Source organism: Medicago sativa, chromosome 7 (assembly GCF_051527215.1).
Source record: "Medicago sativa cultivar Bolivia chromosome 7, Bolivia_mono, whole genome shotgun sequence".
NCBI lineage: Eukaryota > Viridiplantae > Streptophyta > Magnoliopsida > Fabales > Fabaceae > Medicago > Medicago sativa.
The window spans coordinates 86,415,487-86,433,842 of NC_140755.1; the positions used below are offsets into that span (position 1 = coordinate 86,415,487).

At 32.6% G+C, this 18,356-nt stretch overlaps 1 protein-coding gene and 3 long non-coding RNA genes across 10 annotated transcripts; 1 reads left to right on the top strand and 3 right to left on the bottom strand.

The window, feature by feature from the left end:
* Window positions 1–860: 860 nt before the first annotated feature.
* Window positions 861–7,113, bottom strand: LOC146909666 (uncharacterized). 7 transcript variants are annotated; one of them, XR_015019327.1, is made up of 9 exons: window positions 6,534–7,113; window positions 5,974–6,080; window positions 5,729–5,890; window positions 5,392–5,432; window positions 5,039–5,305; window positions 4,430–4,501; window positions 4,204–4,297; window positions 4,038–4,115; window positions 861–1,095 (listed from the first exon to the last, which is right to left on the bottom strand). It is a non-coding gene; the product is annotated as an uncharacterized LOC146909666 (long non-coding RNA). The 7 variants fall into 7 exon arrangements; XR_015019329.1 differs by having other exon boundaries at window positions 5,039–5,263; window positions 5,729–6,080; XR_015019325.1 differs by having other exon boundaries at window positions 5,729–6,080.
* LOC146909667 (uncharacterized) lies at window positions 2,060–4,003 on the top strand. The gene is made up of 4 exons (XM_085727038.1): window positions 2,060–2,953; window positions 3,029–3,150; window positions 3,238–3,310; window positions 3,403–4,003. Exons 1-4 carry the CDS (start codon window positions 2,858–2,860, stop codon window positions 3,541–3,543), a joined length of 432 nt encoding a protein of 143 aa, XP_085583164.1. The 5' UTR covers window positions 2,060–2,857; the 3' UTR covers window positions 3,544–4,003.
* A 1,924-nt stretch (window positions 7,114–9,037) lies between the features above and the next one.
* On the bottom strand, window positions 9,038–11,273 carry LOC146909668 (uncharacterized). The gene is made up of 3 exons (XR_015018804.1): window positions 11,160–11,273; window positions 10,746–10,818; window positions 9,038–10,629 (listed from the first exon to the last, which is right to left on the bottom strand). It is a non-coding gene; the product is annotated as an uncharacterized LOC146909668 (long non-coding RNA).
* A 6,062-nt stretch (window positions 11,274–17,335) lies between these two features.
* LOC146909669 (uncharacterized) lies at window positions 17,336–17,940 on the bottom strand. Its single transcript, XR_015018806.1, has 2 exons — window positions 17,808–17,940; window positions 17,336–17,642 (listed from the first exon to the last, which is right to left on the bottom strand). It is a non-coding gene; the product is annotated as an uncharacterized LOC146909669 (long non-coding RNA).
* Window positions 17,941–18,356: the final 416 nt, after the last annotated feature.

An 18,356-nucleotide genomic window follows, 5' to 3' on the forward strand; every position in this document is an offset into this window, starting at 1 on the left:
TCAGTAAACATGAATTTGTCAAAAAATATATCCAGTGGCGGATCTTCAGGGCTCCCACAGTTATCTTATAAATACTATATTATGCACTCTTTTGAATATGTTTAGCATCTGCTGTAGCGGAAATGGAAGGCTGATGGTATTGCGAGGCCGTGAGTTCGAATCATCCCTCTGCTTCTCATTTTCTTTCATTTTCATTTTCTCATTTTCATTTTCATTTCTTTCATTTTTTCTGCTTTCATTTTTTCTTTTTTTATATTCACAAAAAGCATATGCCAGGATTCGAACCGTTGAGCCTGAGGCAAGTTTTTATATTCACAAAAAGCATATGCCAGGATTCGAACCGTTGAGCCTGAGGCAATATCAATGCAGAACAGCCACCACTCCAAATTACAATTAGTGTCTATTCAAGAAAATACTTATATACATATTATGAATATTTGGCTCCCCCCAACTATTTTAGGGTTTAGGGTTTGTTTAGAGGTTAGTTTTCCTTAAAAAAACTATTTTAGGGTTTAAGGTTTGGTTTTAGAGGTTAGTTTTTTAAAAAAAAAAACTAACTGCTTTAGGGTCTAGGGTTTATTTAGAGGATAGTTTTCCTAACAACGGTCCATATATTTAATTTTTTTTCCTCATTCAGTCTTGTCAGTCAGTTGCTCAGAATAAAATTAACAAATGTCCCAGATATTTAAATATTATTCATTGCTCAGTCTTGTCAGTCAGTTGCTAAGAGTAAAATTAACAATGGCCCATGTATTTAAATTTTTTTCATCGCTCAGTCCTGTCAGTCAGTTGCTAAGAGTAAAATTAACAAATGGTAAAATAATGACCCAGATAATAAAATCGTACGTAAAATAATCTAATAAATCAAATAATAAAATAATTAAAGAGTAAAATCAAAAATAGTACATAAATCCTGAGTACATAGTAAACCGTACTAGACTATTCCAATTCCACATAGTAAACCGTAAATATTGATTCAGCCACTTAGCAACTAGCATACCAAGGTAATTGCCATCTAGCAACATAGTAAACCGTAAATATTGATTCCAATTCCTCTTCATGCTTTACTGCCAACTACTTTTATCATTAAAATACCTGCTTGAAAATACAACAAAAAAAAACTTTAGGGCACATCATATCTTCTATCCACTATTATGGAGAAAGCCACAGCCAAGAGATCACTGTCACAGAATCAAGAAACAAACAAAAGGAAGATGAAGACACCAAAGACAAAAACACCTGAACTAGTGGTCATTTCAAGCAGGTAACCATTTTAAATATGTTGGATGATCATTTTTTGTTAAATATTAATCTGATAACCATGAACCAACCACCACTTATTGCTACATAAAAGAGATAGATTTACTTAATCAGTCTATAATATTAGTTAACTAATCAAATTGTTTTTTTGCTTTCTGTTAGTGAGTTTCCATGTTCCCTTTGTAACTTTCCAGATTTGTTAAAAAAAAATTGTTTTCAGATTTACACTTTCCAGAATTCCTAATTGTTTTGTGTTTTTTGAGATGATGCATATTGATAAATGATCTGATATGTTAAGTAATCAATTGATGCAATATGATTCTGATATGTTATTATATCTTTCTTTTGATAAATGATCTGTTAAGTTCTTACACCTTTTTATGGTTTTAATTGGTAATTGTCAAAGTAGTCATGATGATTGCGAGGATGAAAAGGTACAAGGCTATGATTCTACAGCTTCAACGCCAAAAGTTTTGAGGAAAGTAGTTCATAAAGTTGCAAAAACTGAAAGGAAAGCCTCCAAGACTAACTTTACTGCTGATCTTGGAACCAATTCCGCACCTCCACACGTTAAGACTAAAAGTGAAGGCAAGAGAAAAATGGTTTATTTGGAACTGAATCGGGTTAGGAAAAACCTTTTTTGCAAACCTGAAGAGGAAGATGATAACGATTTTTTCCTGAACTATCATCCAGGCCAAATGATTGGATATGAAGGTTATGATGCTGCTTTTGAAATTCCTACAGTAAGTAATCATTCAACCCTAAAGCATTAACTTCAACTCAAAATATGACTGTTGCCTAATTTATGAAATGTTAAAACTTGTTTGATAGTGGATGCCAATTACATTCAGACCACCACCAACAATGAATCTAAATGATCTTTGTGCCTACATAGCTGCGTATGTTTTTAAGCCTGCTGAAGACTTGAATGGGTAAAACATATCCTAATACATTTGAATATCATTTTTTTAGTTTCGTCTATATCAGTTTAGCTGATGGTTCTGTTAATTCTCATTATAGGGAGGAAGAACTGATTCGCTCAACTACAGATGTGTCTGGATATAGGAAAACCCTAAAGTCCCTGATGCCAAGGAATTTTGTGGATCAGGAGGTAATTTGAATATGATAATAACTACTTAAAACATCACATTGCATTCTGATTGTATATGTTTATAATTTTGATATTACATTATACAGGTTATTAATTTGGTTGTTTCGCGACAAAACTGGGTGATGGATTCGTTATCCAAAACCAAAGGAATATGGTATCTCCCCACGTCGTTTGCGGTATTCACCACTACTGATCTTACTAGAAGTTTTTATTTATTTGTACCATTATTAAAATCAATTATTTTTGTGTTACTTATGCAGCAATACGCACTCGGTTGTCGACACACTCCGCAAGAAGTGCGGGAAATCTTTCAAAAGGATTTCATGCCAAAGGAAGGTCAATCTGTTACAAAGGTTGTTTTATGTTTTATGTTGATTCTGTTTGTATGATTATTACCATATCAAAATTAAAGCATCAACTGAATTATTTTTTTATTTCATTCAGATTTTCATTCCTGTTAACGATCAAGGGGTGCACTGGTATCTCATGGTCGTCGATGTTATAGAAAGAAAGTTGGTGTTGCTAGACTCTTTGCCTTGTCCTGAAAGAAATTACCTAAGACGTCGGGAGGTTTTGAAGCTTGTATGTATCCTACATGTTTGTTACTTTATAACTTATTATTCTGCTTTTGTTACTAAGGTTTGTAATTTATTGCAGGGTATTTTTATTGAGGAAATGTTGAGTAATGATTCTGTTGTTGATGATGTGGATTCATCCAACTCAATATCAAACTTCTGCATAATTCAACCTAGACCCCTTCCAACACAACGCACTGGATCGTAATTCTCATTCATTATACTTTGTTTATTTCTATTTTTAATCTATGGTTGTTGTCAGAGTCACTAATGTACTACAATTTTCCACAGAAATGACTGCGGAGTGTGGGTTGCTAAATGGATGATTGAATGTGCATTCAAAAGTAATTATCAGAATATCAATGTAAGTTTATTCCATGTCACTATCTTAATTATTTCACAAGCTATCCTATATAACTAGCATGGAAGAATTCATAATTCTTACTATTTTTTCAGGTTGTCACAGCCACTAGGATGAAACTTGCACTTCATTTGGTCAATTCTAGCAACAATATATTGTTCAATGAAGTATTGCCAAAGGCTGCAAGTTATTGGAAGGTTCAGGAAAAGAAAAGGAAAGCTTTGGTGAAAGTTTAATGAATTATGATGTCATGTCACTAGCTGCGTTTATTTGTTTTGTTACTACCTACTTCGAGACAATTTTACAATTTCTGCATGTTTTGTTACTACCTACTTCGAGACAATTTTACAATTTCTGCATGTTTTGTTTCTATCTACTTCGAGACAATTTTACAATGCCTGCATGTTTTGTTTCTACAAGGATAATTGTGATTTCTTTTTGGATAGGTTGATGGATAGAGAATCTAGACTATGTTTGGATAATCCTAATTTTGGATTGACTTTATGTTTGCCCTATATTTCGATGTCAATATCAGTTTTTTTTACACTAAAACACTAAATAAGACAATGACAGCATATATCATGTACAGTTTTGACAGCATATATCATGTACAGTTTTAACAGCATATATCATGACAACATATAAGCATATATCATGACAACATATAATCCTAATGTAGTTTGTGGTTGTGCTGGTGGCTGTGTAATTGTAGTGAACAAATAATGAATACCTGAATATTAGGCTGTCTTTGGCTTAATATTCTTCATCTTGAAAAATAGAGAAACACCATAAAAAGCTATACCAGTTCCTGTAGAGGATTAATAACCACATAAATTTTTTAGTTTCAACAAGAGATATCTATGGTTAAAAAGAAGGAAGGAATTTTATTTTAGTACCTAATGCGTTAATTGGTGAGACAGGTGTTCGCTAAGAACATTACGAGATTTACGAGATTGATTCGTCAAATTGGAAGCCATTACACTCAAAAACCTTTTTATATTCAATATTGCAAGGAAAAAAAGCCACGTATTACAATCCAAATGACCAAATAGTTCTTTTCATAATTGCTTTTATATTCTTCTCTTCCCATACAAGGATTAAGATTCACCAATTAAAATGTACCTCTGTAGCAGACGCCAGCGCCACTTCACCTGCAATGGGCAGAAGGGAAGCAACCACTCATGTTGTAGGCATCTGTAACAAAGTTAAGTAAGGAATTAAGATTGCAAATATCAATTCACAGTGTGTTGAATGTTGAATCAGCAACCATGATTTGTTTTTCCTTTAAAATTTCAAGCTTAACATACATAATATATTATGATTAACTAATAATCATTTTATAAACTTTCTGGAGTGGATTTAAACTTCGTCCCTTAATATAACAAGATAAAACTTCTATACTAAGCTAGCACCTCATGAACACATAAGTAACCACATTGAACTAACTATTATGTGAGAAACATACTCATTTACCATCATTTGCCGGTTCCTCATATTTATCAACAAGTAACAACGATGAAAACGTAGACAAGGACAAAAACAGCTCCAACTATATAAAGAATAAAATGACAGATTTGTTTGTACATTTCCTTTGGTTCCACACTGTCTATTGATGCTAAAATAAGTCATTTGTTTTTCAATTTTTAGTTCTAATTTCAGTATAAAGACAAAAATATCACATACATAATCCGCACAACGCACATGACAGTCGAACTAAAATAAAATATTTACATTTTGTCGTGTTTTTTTAAACGGATAATTTATTCTAGACGAGGCATACCCCTGCCTCAAAATCCCTATCACAAGGAGTCCCTGTAACATGCAAACTCCCTATCTTCTGCCAGCACAGAAACGTAGCATAGAATGCCGAACTAAGCAGCCCCAACCTTTCCAAAACCGATCAGAATTGGAACACCAAGTAAACCAACCGCAAGGCAGCAGAAGACTGACATTGGCCTGCGAAAATTAGCAGAAAATCGCACACGACACCATCAGCACCTATTAACACCGAACATGAATGAATGAGTAACAAATTGAAACATGAATCAGTTCAACCCTGCAAATGAACTGCAACTTTATGCTACCTCATATATTATCCTAAACATGAATCTGTACCAAGCAAGACCTGCTATCATATGTCAAGAAATTAGAACGGTGGATTCTAACATGGACCATATCTAGCAAGCACTTCATATGGTGCAATTAAAACAGCTTCTGAAAGCTTTATATTACAAATTTTACTATAATGTAAATAGCTTTGTTAAATTTAAACAGGAAGTAAATTGAAACTTGAAATCCTCAGACTGCCAAGAACTCATCATCCTACAACAGAATCATGTTCAACTAATACACTAGTCCTCACTGGAAGATCAGCCAATTGAAGATAACGAAAAAATATATATACATTTTGTCTGAAGCTACCTCTGCGATAATCTCATCCGCCACCCATGATAGGTTCGTAAGCTATGAGTCCACCACTCTTTAGTTTGTAAGCTATGTATGTGATATTTTCATAACAAACACACTGCAAAGATACGCCGTAAGAAAATGACTGGTTTTTTCCAAAAGCTTTGCACAACGCACCTACATTTACAATGACTACGATGTAATACAAAGAACCAACCCAGGCAGAATGAACCAAAGATATGTAACTCGGTAGAAATCACCTTTGAAGCCTGGCATACTGTTTGATCTGTACTAACAAGTATAACTATCCATCAAAAGTGGTATAGAAAAGCTCCCCCAAACTAATACGCCAAAATCCCAGTTTTTCCTAACACAGATCACGTATAAAAGGAAGGTCATTCCATAGAACAGTGTACTCTATCCAGACTAACAAGACCAAACACTATAACAAAGAAACAAACGCACTCTCCATCAACCCAGCGAAATTCTTGTTCCTCACCACAGTTAAAGTATTTGTGTGTAAACCGAGTATCTCTTCAAATCGTAATTCCTGATTCTTAAGTAATCAAACATTTTCAAATCGTAATCAAACATTTTCAAATCAAGTGTTCAATTTCTTTTTCAAACAAATGTATCGTGACTCTTAATAGAAACACACCTAAGAGTTAACCATTCCAAACAACTAATTAAAACACCACAACACTTTCAAAATTAAAAGCAATCTAACCAGTAGTTTTGAAATTAGGGTTTAAAGGGAAATATTATCATAAAAACCTAATTGAAGGAACAAACAAACTGGAATGAACAAACTGAAACTCACCTCAATCTTTGTGATTTGAGAACAATTTGGGAACAAGGGAGGATTGAATGATACGAACTGCTTCAAATCGGAATTCGATTTCGATTTCAAACCGCATGGAAGAACATGTTTTCGATTTTGAATGGAAGAATTGGATTTCGATTGGATTTGGGATGGATTTCGATTCTGAATGGAAGAATTTGATTTCCAATGGATTTCGATTTTGAGATGAAGAACGGAAGATTTTGAATGGATTCGATTGATTTTGAATTGGGTTTGAATGGATGAAGATGAAGAGAAATGGATAATATGCAGAACGTGAAGAAAGGGAAAGGGGTCGAACAAGATGAAAAGAAGATGAACAAAAAATGATTTTATTTTAAATAAAATAAGGTTTTTTTAGGATTTTAAATAAAATAAGTTAATAAATCAAAAGTAATTAATATTTTGTACAGGGACTGATTTGTAATAAATTAAAATTTAGTTTTACAATGGTCCATCACAAAGACACTAGCTGACATGGCATGAACAACTATCCTATTGGTTAAACAAAATGACTTTTTTAAAAAAGTCATTTTGTTGACTGCACCATAGAAGCCCCCTTAAAATAAGTGTCTTGCTAATAAGTGCCCTAAGAGCATCGTTTAAGGAACTCGAAAAAAGAAATGTTGTCTTGAAAATACAAGTCAAACATATATAAAATTCATAATTACACAATTTCCAATGTAAAAGTTACTATTTTTGGTGTTTAAACAATGCCCTAAGGGAACTTGTTAGTATTTTCTTTAAAATAATTACTATTTTTGAAACTATACGTGTATCTAGCAAAAACTAAAAACCTATGGGTTAAATTGCACTCTACAAGATTACACGAGTACAGTTATAGCTAATCGAGAAACAAAGTGGGATAATTAGAAATACTAAGATACGGTTATTCTAAAGCATAATAGAAGAATCATAGCAATATCAGTAACATATTATACAAGCCTCTTCCTATTTAATTTGGATCCTAAAATTAGAAGTAAAACACATATTTAAGTTAACAATGATCAAATAGTGTCAACATTTAACTTTAAAGGTTTCAAAAGTTCATTAGAAACGGTGTCTGCAAGTTTCAGAACTACTTTCGTTCACAAATTGTGAGTTGGGTTTGTATAAGCGACTCATGTCGCTGAAGCAACATTGATGTTTCGACTGGCCTCCATGATATTTCCATCAACACCAAACATGCGAGGAGAAAAACTTGAATATTGAAATTCTGGCAATAATACAAGTTAAGAAATGTCTTGTCATTTGAGCATGTCACGTTATATTAGAGTTGCATTCAATATGAGAAAGAATAAAGAAATTTACAAGCATGGATTCGTGATCCATTAGAATTTGGTGGTGATGGAGCATCAAGATAATGAAATTAATAAATATATTGTCGTTTTTATTACCACCAAACTGGAAAAATAGCAGGGCTAGATACGAAATGGATATCTTGAAATTAATTTATATTTATTGCAACAACATCTTAATTTTTTTTTTGAAGAACAACAACATCTTAATAAGTAATCACACGAATTTACACCTTCTTGTATTGTCACATGTCTATTTAATGCCACAGCTGAAGCAGAGGTGCATCTGGCTTGGCCCAACTCATGAACACTGAGAATGTGGTGGACATGTTGCATTTGAAGAGGCTTTGCAATGCACTATATCTCCGCATTAAATTCGCAAATTTGATTACTACAAATTCAAATCATTTTGATAAGCATAGGGGTAGAAACTATTTCACAATCGTGGTCATTGGCTCGAACTCGACATTACAGATTTCATAAAGAAACACAAATTGGTAATTATTAGTTACTAATCATTTAATTTAAATTAATTAATTGTTATTATTAGAATTGTTAGTAACATAGGAGTAAGCGAGTGAAGAGACAAAGAGAGGTAGAGAATATGTTTGTCCAAATGAATGAAGCAATGCAATATTTAGAACATATATGTACGAAAGGTTAAATCAATGTTGCGTCGTAGGATGTGGAGATTAAGAGGAAGTCGTGTTCTAAATTCTCCATGTATGAAGGTTTGTTTGTAGGTTTTGATTCAACTTTTTGCCACGTGTAAGAGGTATTTCAAGGTAGGGTGTGTGCACTTTAAGCGGATGTGGCAACTCTTTTGGGTATGCTCCTTCATTTGCTGATACATGCAAGGTCCCTTTCTTTAGGTTAAATTAAAATTAATCATCATTCTTTTGTACATTATTCAGGTTTTTCATATAACTTTGTTTTATTTTTTGACCGGTTTTTTCTATCTTATGACTTATTATATACAATAAGATGCACGTAAGGTCTCTCTTTATCTATATAACTAAATTCGTCAACCCATATGACACACAGGTCTTATATGTTATTATAAATTATAGTAAATTTAAGATATACACATGGAAGGAGTGTTTACATAAGTGGACTGTATCATCAATCAATAAATAAAAATAAGAATAATAATAATAATGAAAAAAAAAATAGTTCCAAACAAAAGCTAAAGAACACTAGTTGATAAACTTGTGTTATTAAGAGTTAATTATGAGTGTATCTCATAAAAAAAATACAAATACTTAAATATTGTGATCTTAAATAAAAAAAAATGGTATACTCCGTAATTTTTCATATCCTCCCTGCTGCACTTGTCCACACGACCCATGCTCTGGTTCACAATGCCTATTTGCAAGAAAACAATCAAAAAAGGTATAATATTAGTCACATAACTATTTAATGCCCCAACTAAAGATGAGGTACGTCATTGGCTTGGACATACTCTCGGCCGTTGAGGATGTGGTGAACGTGTTGCATTTGAAGAGACTCTACAATGTACCAAATCTCTACCTCAAGTATGCCAAGTTGTTTGGTAATAAATTCAAAAACAATCCAAGAAGTAGAGCGATGAAAATTCTTTCATAAACATGACCCTTGGCTCGAACTCGGCATTATCCACTTAATCAAGGAACACAAACTGATAGATATCAGTTACTAATCATTTAATTAAAGTTAATTGATTATAGTTTATTTATGATTTATTATAGATAGTGTTATTAAAAGAGGAATAAAAGAGTGAGAAGGGAGGAGGAGAATATGTTTGTGCAACTGAATGAAGCAATGCAACGTTTGGAACATATATGTACAGAAGGTTATACCGATGTGGTGTCGTAGGATGTGGAGCTTAAGAGGAAGTCCTATTCTAAATTCTCCATCTTGCCAAAGTTCGTAGGTGTTTACCTGACACTTTGCCACATGTAAGAGACGAATCAAGGAAGGGTGTGTGCGTTGTAAGTGAACGTAGCAACTATTTAGGCTTCACTCTTGCATTTGCCTTAACCAAGATACATGCAAGGTCCCTCTTTGTAAGTGACAGTAAAATAATGATTGGTTTCAATCCCACCCACAAAGAGGGAGCTTACACGTATTTTGGTGAAGGTAAATGCAAGAGTAAAGTCAAAAGAGTTGCCACATCCTCTTAGGGTGGAAACACCCCCCTTGAGATGGCTTTTACATATGGCAAAGTGTCAGATCAACCCCTACAAATCTTGACACATAGATAATAGTAAACACAATTTCCTCTTAATATACGTATCATACAGACCCATGTTAGTACAACCTTCCGTAGATATATGTTCCAAACATTTCATTACTTCACTCAGTTGCACTAGCATCATCTTTTTCTCCCTCCATCTTTTAACTCTATTACTCCTCTATTAATAACAAATCTCATAATAAATCATAAATATACTTCAATTAATTAATCTCATTAATAGATTAGTAAATAATAATTACCAACTTATGTTCGTTGATGAAATAGATAATGTCCGGTTCCATCCAAGGGTTATGTGTGTGGAAGAACTTCCATCCATTTGCTTCTTGAACTGCTTTGATATTTTGTTAACGAACTTTGCATACTTGAGGTAGAGATCTGGTACATTGCAGAGCCTCATCAAATTCAACACTTCCACGACATTCTCAATGGTTGTGAGTTGGTGAAATCAATGACACGTTCCTTCTTCAGTTGTGGCATTGAATATACATGTGGCAACACAAGGTGTTTGTTTACTCCGATTGATTCATGCTGAATATTTCAGCTACGAAATAAGCAAGACAATGAAGAAAGATAAAAATAATTACTATGTTTGTTTACTCACTTAGAAAAATATTGAATTATAAAGAAATAATGAAGATAAATTAATAAATTAATTACCTATTGAACATGGATCAGTACACGCTTTACAGATCTTCTGTCACATCCCAAATTTCAAAGATTCAGCTACCAACTATGACATGAATAAAACAAAATAAAAGTAAATGCCTCGCAAAACATAAATGGAGAAAATACTCACAACAAAAGTAAAACTTGTAAACAATAAAAAAAAATATAGTAATGATGAAAAGAACAATGCAAAATAGAGTAAACAATATATTTAGAATCTATATTTGTTTGTAACAAATTAATCTATATGAATAAGTAAGATATTCAATCAAACTAAGAAAACAAAACAATGGAAAACTCTATGATCAGAGTATTGAAAAGTGATAAAAAAAAAAAAACAAGAAGTCCATGCAAGATAAAAGTAGGTATCGAAAAGGGAGGGAGGAAGAGAGATTTGAAGTTGACCTGAATATAAAACGTGAGGAGGAGGAGAAAAGATGAAGAAGGATAAGTGGTGTGTTTTAAGTGTTTTGAGTTGTTACTTGATTTTTACTAAGCTAGAATTTATTTATATAGAGATTTTTTTTTCAACAACCATGGTTAAACTTTATAGAGATTATTACGCGTTTTGTTTAGTCAGCTTAGTGTTCATCCATATCTGAATTTATTTAACATTTTAAAAAAAATAAATTTAAAGTCAACTTTAGTTTTTTTATTTTTATAAAAAAATAAGTTATGGTCATTTGACTGAAATTAAATATCGTGCATTAAATTTAGAGATTCTTTTCAAAAAGTTTGAATGAATTTAATAATTACGACTATCAAATTAATATTCCTTTTCTAGAAATTTAGTGTATATATTCAAAATAAAAAGAATTATATATATATATATATATTTGACTATCAAATTTAATATTCATTTTCTACAAATAATATTTAATAGTATTTTTTGATGGAAGATAATATTTAATAGTTATAATTACTATTGTACATTGAACTAGACAAAAAAAAACTACTACCTCCTTCAAAAAAAAAAAACTACTACCTATGTCCTTAATTATAGAGCCCTTTTGAAAAAAAAACGGGAATTAAGAAAGTTGATTGTTGAATTAATTTTATTGACAATTGTTATTGTTTTACATGTTTACCCTTTATGAAAGAGAATTAGTTGATGTTTTCATAGAGTATTTATTAAATATTGCAGGAAAATATGCAACATAAATAGGGATATTGTGGGAAAGAAATAATTAATGTACATTAAAATTTGAAAGAGGTCTTATAAAAAGAAACAAAGAAAAAATACAAATGGGTCACATAATTAGGAACGAAGGCAGTATATAACTTGAATGAATGAATGATGTATTTTATAACTTAATATACTATGCAATATCTTTGTCCCATAATAATCATAATATTCTTGTAAAATATTATTGAGGCATATCATTAAGTAGACATGGCAATGGGGCGGGGTGGGGACGAGTTTTGCATTCTCCATCCCCATATCCGATTCTCATAAACTTACCCGTTACCGTACCCATACCTAATGGGATGAGAAATTGAAGCTCGTCCCCGTCCCCAACAGGTTCGGGTATCCCCGCCCCATCCCCACATTGAATAATTTTTTTAAATAAAAAATAGAAGTTTTTTTGAAACACCTAGAGAAATGTTGTAATGCATTATCCAACAATATGATCATTTTAACATTTGTTAGACCGATTGACTTAATTGCTCCTTTAAATATCAATGGTAGTTTTATAACATGGTAATTATCAAACAAAATAACATGGCATATCAACATAAAATAATTTTTTGCATTCGGGACGAGTTTGGGTATGAGTTCGGGGTGGGTACCTATATACCCGTTACCCGTCCCATACCCGTGTTTTGAAATCAGGAAAAGCCCAAACTCATATCCAAACCCAGTCAAAACGGGGAAAATCCGTCAAATTGGGTTTAGTTTGGGCGGGTAACCACGAGTATGGGTTTTGCTACCATGCCTATCATTAAGGCCTTGCGGCTAAGCTAAAATTGATGCAAATCTTTTAAAATAAGTTTTTTTTTTTGTAGTGGCCGGACCTTGCATATATTATGCATTGTCCATACAAAATGAGTTAAGCTCACGAGGACTTTTAAAATAAGTTTGAAAAATCACTATAATATCTGAATTTATTAAAATTACAAACACACCATCAAATTAAGTTTTATTAGTAATTTTATTGATTATCAAATTGACTAGAAAAAAAATTGAAATCAAGTTAACGATAACAAAAATATTATTATAACAACATCTCACTAATAAAATAAAATAAATATAACAACACCTCTCACACACTTAAAATAAGATGATAATAACAAAACAATGAAGAACATGATAAATGTGGTAAAACGGGTCCAGCTTGTCGGGTCGGTCTGTTTAGCCGCTGTTCTTGATAGGCTGAGTCGAAATTTTGAACTCATTTTTTATAATTGGCTCGTCCGGCTGAACTCATTAAAATCGGGGCGGGCACAGGGCATGGCGGACCAAGCCACTTAAATCGTTTTTCTTTTTTTATTATAAGCTTATTTTATCCTTTTGATTTATTTTGATTGTTGGATTTATTTTAGGATTTGTTTTAGAGTAGTGTTTTTTTAACATCTATTTGCTTGACAACCAAATAGACAACCATGTTCTTACAAAAAAAAATATGTATTGACACGAAAATCAAAGTAATAGAAGTAATATAGAGAGAAAGTAAAAATATAATGTGAATATGAGAAAAAAATTGTCACAATAGTTGTTATAAAATGGTTGTATAAATATCATTTGTCTTTGTTTTATGTGGGTGGATTTTCCTTTTTTTTGCTATTAAGTATATGATGTTGAGTTCGACAATTTGTTAATTATATTGATAGAGATTTGGCAAGTGAACCAAAAATATCGAAGTAATAAATAAAATTGTATCCACGAGGACCATTGCTAATTTCTACTCAGCAATTTCTTTATCAAAAAGGATGAATTAAATTCAATTGTTGCCCTAGGCAGTTAAGTTGATTTATGTAACATAAACGTAATAAAAACAATAAAGTTGATTTTAGAAAATTAGAGAGAAGTATGGTTAAGACCTTCGAATCCTGCGAAGCTCTCATATGGTAATTTGCACTCCTAGTTCAAACAATGATTATTTAGTTTCACGATAGATTAACTTAGTAACTCTACCCAATCCCTTGACCTAGAATTCTCCCCGCAAGTGACAACCCCTTAATCTCTTAAGTGAATTCGAAACCGTTGGAGGTATTAAAAGAACGTTAATCCTTATGACTCATAACCTAATAATGATCTATCTCTAGCTGGATTACTTAGGTTAAACCTATTACCTAGTTCAGAGTCAAAATTCAGGGTCAGTGGTCATTCAATCTCTACGATCAGTTTGCATATTCATAAAGCTAGGGTCAGTAGTCGACGATAAACATACAAAAAGCATTAAACAAAAAGTAATATGAATAAAGACTAAACTTTCATTGAAATTCAAAGGAGTTCAACAAATTAGGGTTTCCATAAGATTACATCAGATTCATCTCAAGCTTAACCACGAAGAGATTAGTTATTCATAGCTAAAGTACAAGATAACTAACATAAAAACAAGGGTTCATACATGTAATGGATGATTGACTATGATTTGTGATGGTCTCCCACCAGATCTGCAAAACCTCTGCTCCAAAATATGCCAAATCCTCCCTCTCTAGGTCAAAAACGCACTTTTCTATTTATAAACCTGTGAAATTCGGCCACCGCGCTCTAGAATTCGATGGTCGAGTCATCAAAAACGTGTTGCCCAAAACAGCAATTCGGTGGCCGAGCCACAACATTCGGTGGCCGATTTTTCACGCATCTGAAGGTATGAAATTGGCAACAAATTCGGTGGCCGAATCAGTGTATTCGGTGGCCGAATTCCAATCTTCAAAACTTCAATTTTTGTCCTTTTGTGGCTTGCAGCTCCATGAATTACAATGAATAACTCTTAAAATTACATGAAAAATGCCTTCTAAAAGTGTAATGACAGACTGTCATCATATATTGTCTTTACCACAAATTTATTTGATGCATATTCTTTTATATTTTTGATGGTAAAAGTGACTTAGTTTTTTGTAACAATAAGTTGTAAAAAAATGCATTAAAAAATTGTTTTTTTCTCCAAAAAAGAGTATTTTGTTTGACGGCCCGACCCTCCAACTCGTCTGTCCGCCACTAAATGGCGTAGGGTGATATTTTGGACTCGGTCACCTAATTTGACTTGAATCATCTCGTCCTGTTTTACGAAGGCTTAAACATGGCGAGCCTAAACGGGATGGGCTGGCCCGCTTTGCCATGCCTAGAAAAAAATATCACAACATAGTGGATGTACAATCTATTTTTTTTGTTTGGTCAATGTGCCTAGTAGTTAGTATTCACTTTTTTAAAGTGAATAAGTGATGAGTGTGTGAGTTCGAACCCCAACCCCCACCAATTGATAGAGTTTTTCATTAGTCAGATTGAATGCTCTTATTCCCTAATGCTTTTATCATGTTCTTCATTATTTTGTTATTATCATCTTATTTTAGACATGACATTTTTACTAAAATAGCCTTGTTAACCATTGGTGCATTTCCCAATTAAAGTAAAATGCGGTACTTTGGAAGTAGTGTGCATAGTAATAATTAAGGGGTACTATTGGGAAAAAGTAATTAATAGTGCATTGGAAACTGAAAGTGACATTCATTTTGAAACAATTTTTTTTGGCTAAAACGACACTCATTTTGAAACGGAGGGAGTACTACTTTTGGTGCTTAAACAATGCCTAAAGGACATTTGTTAGTATTTTCCTTAAAATAATTACTATTTTTGAAACTATACGTGTATCTAGCAAAAACTAAAAACCTATGGGTTAAATTGCACTCTACAAGATTAGACGAGTACAAGTTAGCTAATCGAGAAACCAAAGGGAATAATTAGAAATACTAAGATACGGTTACTCTAAAGCATAATAGAAGAATCATAGCAAAATCAATAACATATTATACAAGCCTCTTCCTATTTAATTTGGATCCTAAAATTAGAAGTAAAACACATATCTAAGTTAACAATGATCAAATAGTGTCAACATTTAACTTTAAAGGTTTCAAAAGTTCAATAGAAACAACGTCGTCTGCAAGTTTCAGAACAACTTTCGTTCACAAATTGTGAGTTGGGTTTGTATAAGTGACTCGTATCACTGAAGCAACATCGATCTTTCGACTGGCCTCCATGATATTTTCATCAACACCAAACATGTGAGGAGAAAAACTTGAATATTGAAATTCTGGCAATAAATATGTTTTGAATTTTGGCAATAATACAAGTTAAGAAATGTCTTGTCGTTTGAGCATGTCACATTATATTAGAGTTGCATTCAATATGAGAAAGTATAAGGAAATTTACAAGCATGGATTCGCGATCCATTAGAATTTGGTGGTGATGGATCATCAAGATAATGATATTAATAAATATATTGTCGTTTTTATTACAACCAAACTGGAAAAATAGCAGGGCTAGATATTTGAAATTAATTAATTTATATTTATTGCAACAACATCTTAACAAGTAATCACACGAATTTACATATGTATATAGATATGGAAAAGTTAATTACCTTGTTTAGCAGGATAGTCCAAATATTACACATAGTAAATTAGCAAGGATGAGAAAACTATGTCAAAGACAATGGATGAGAATGTAACAATATCATCTTTTTTCTTGTTATATGCTTACAAAAAGATGTTTAAGATGATGAGCATGGATCAGGTGTGTGCAGGAGCAACAAGGAGGATATTGTCACATGTCTATTTAATGCCACAGCTGAAGCAGAGGTGCATCGTCGGCTTGGCCCAACTCATGAACAGTGAGAATGTGGTGGACATGTTGCATTTGAAGAGGCTTTGCAATGCACTATATCTCTTCATTAAATTAGCAAATTTAATTACAACAATTTCAAAGCATTTCGATAAGCATAGGGGTAGAAATTATTTCACAAACATGGTCATTGGCTCGAACTCGACATTACAGATTTCATAAAGAAACACAAATTGGTAATTATTAGTTACTAATCATGTAATTTAAATTAATTAATTGTTGTTATTAGAATTGTTATTAACAGAGGAGTAAGAGAGTGAAGAGACTAAGAGAGGTAGACAATATGTTTGTCCAAATGAGTGAAGCAATGCAATATTTAGAACATATATGTACGAAAGGTTAAATCAATGCTGCGTCGTAGGATGTGGAGATTAAGAGGAAGTTGTGTTCTAAATTCTCCATGTATGAAGGTTTGTTTGTAGGTTTTGATCCAACTTTATGCCACGTGTAGGAGGTATTTCAAGGTAGGGTGTGTGCACTTTAAGCGGATGTGGCAACTCTTTAGGGTACGTTCCTTCATTTTCCTTCACAAGATACATGCAAAGTCCCTCTCTGTAGGTTAAATTAAAATTAATCATCATTCTTTCGTACATTATTAAGGATTTTCATATAACTTTGTTTTATTTTTTGACCATTTCTTTTTATCTTAAGACTTATTATATACAATAAGATACATGTAAGGTCTCTCTTTATGTATACAACTAAATTCGTCAACTCATATGACACACGGGTCTTATATGTTATTATAAATTATAGTAAATTTTAAGATATACACATGGAAGGAGTGTTTATATAAGTGGATTGAATCATCAATCAATAAATAAAAATAATAGTAATGAAAAAAAATAATAGTCCCAAACAAATGCTAAAGAACACTAGTTGATAAACTTGTGGTATTAAGAGTTAATTATGAGTGTATAGCATAAAAAAATACAAATACTTAAATATTGTGATCTTCAATAAAAAAAAATGGTATACACCGTAATTTTTCATATCCTCCTTGCTGCACTTGTACACACGACCGATGCTCTGGTTCACAACGCCTATTTGCAAGAAAACAATCAAAAAAGGTATCATATTAGTCACATAACTATTTAATGCCCCAACTAAAGATGAGGTACGTCATTGGCTTGGACATACTCTCGGCCGTTGAGGATGTGGTGAACGTGTTGCATTTGAAGAGACTCTACAATGTACCAAATCTCTACCTCAAGTATGCCAAGTTGGTTGCTAATAAATTCAAAAACAATCCAAGAAGTAGAGCGATGAAAATTCTTTCATAAACATGACCCTTGACTCAAACTCGACATTATCCACTTAATCAAGGACCATAAACTGATAGATATCATTTAATAATCATTTAATTAAAGTTAATTGATTATAGTTTATTTATGATTTATTATAGATAGTGTTATTAAAAGAGAAATAAGAGAGTGAGAAGGGAGGAGGAGAATATGTTTGTACAACTGAATGAAGCAATGCAACATTTGGAACATATATGTACAGAAGGTTATACCGATGTGGTGTCGTAGGATGTGGAGTTTAAAGAGGAAGTCCTATTCTAAATTCTCCATCTTGCCAAAGTTCGTAGGTGTTTACCTGACACTTTGCCACATGTAAGAGACGAATCAAAGAAGGGTGTGTGCGTTGTAAGTGAACGTGGCAACTATTTACGCTTCACTCTTGCATTTGCCTTAACCAAGATACATGCAAGGTCCCTCTTTGTAAGTGACATTAAAATAATGATTGGTTTCAAT

Coding starts and splice junctions, on each gene's coding strand:
- LOC146909667 (XM_085727038.1), top strand. CDS start 2,858: ATGGTCGTCGATGTTATAGAAAGAAAGTTGGTGTTGCTAGACTCTTTG. Junction 2,954..3,028: donor GTCGGGAGGTTTTGAAGCTT/GTATGTATCCTA, acceptor AATTTATTGCAG/GGTATTTTTATTGAGGAAAT. Junction 3,311..3,402: donor GTAATTATCAGAATATCAAT/GTAAGTTTATTC, acceptor CTATTTTTTCAG/GTTGTCACAGCCACTAGGAT.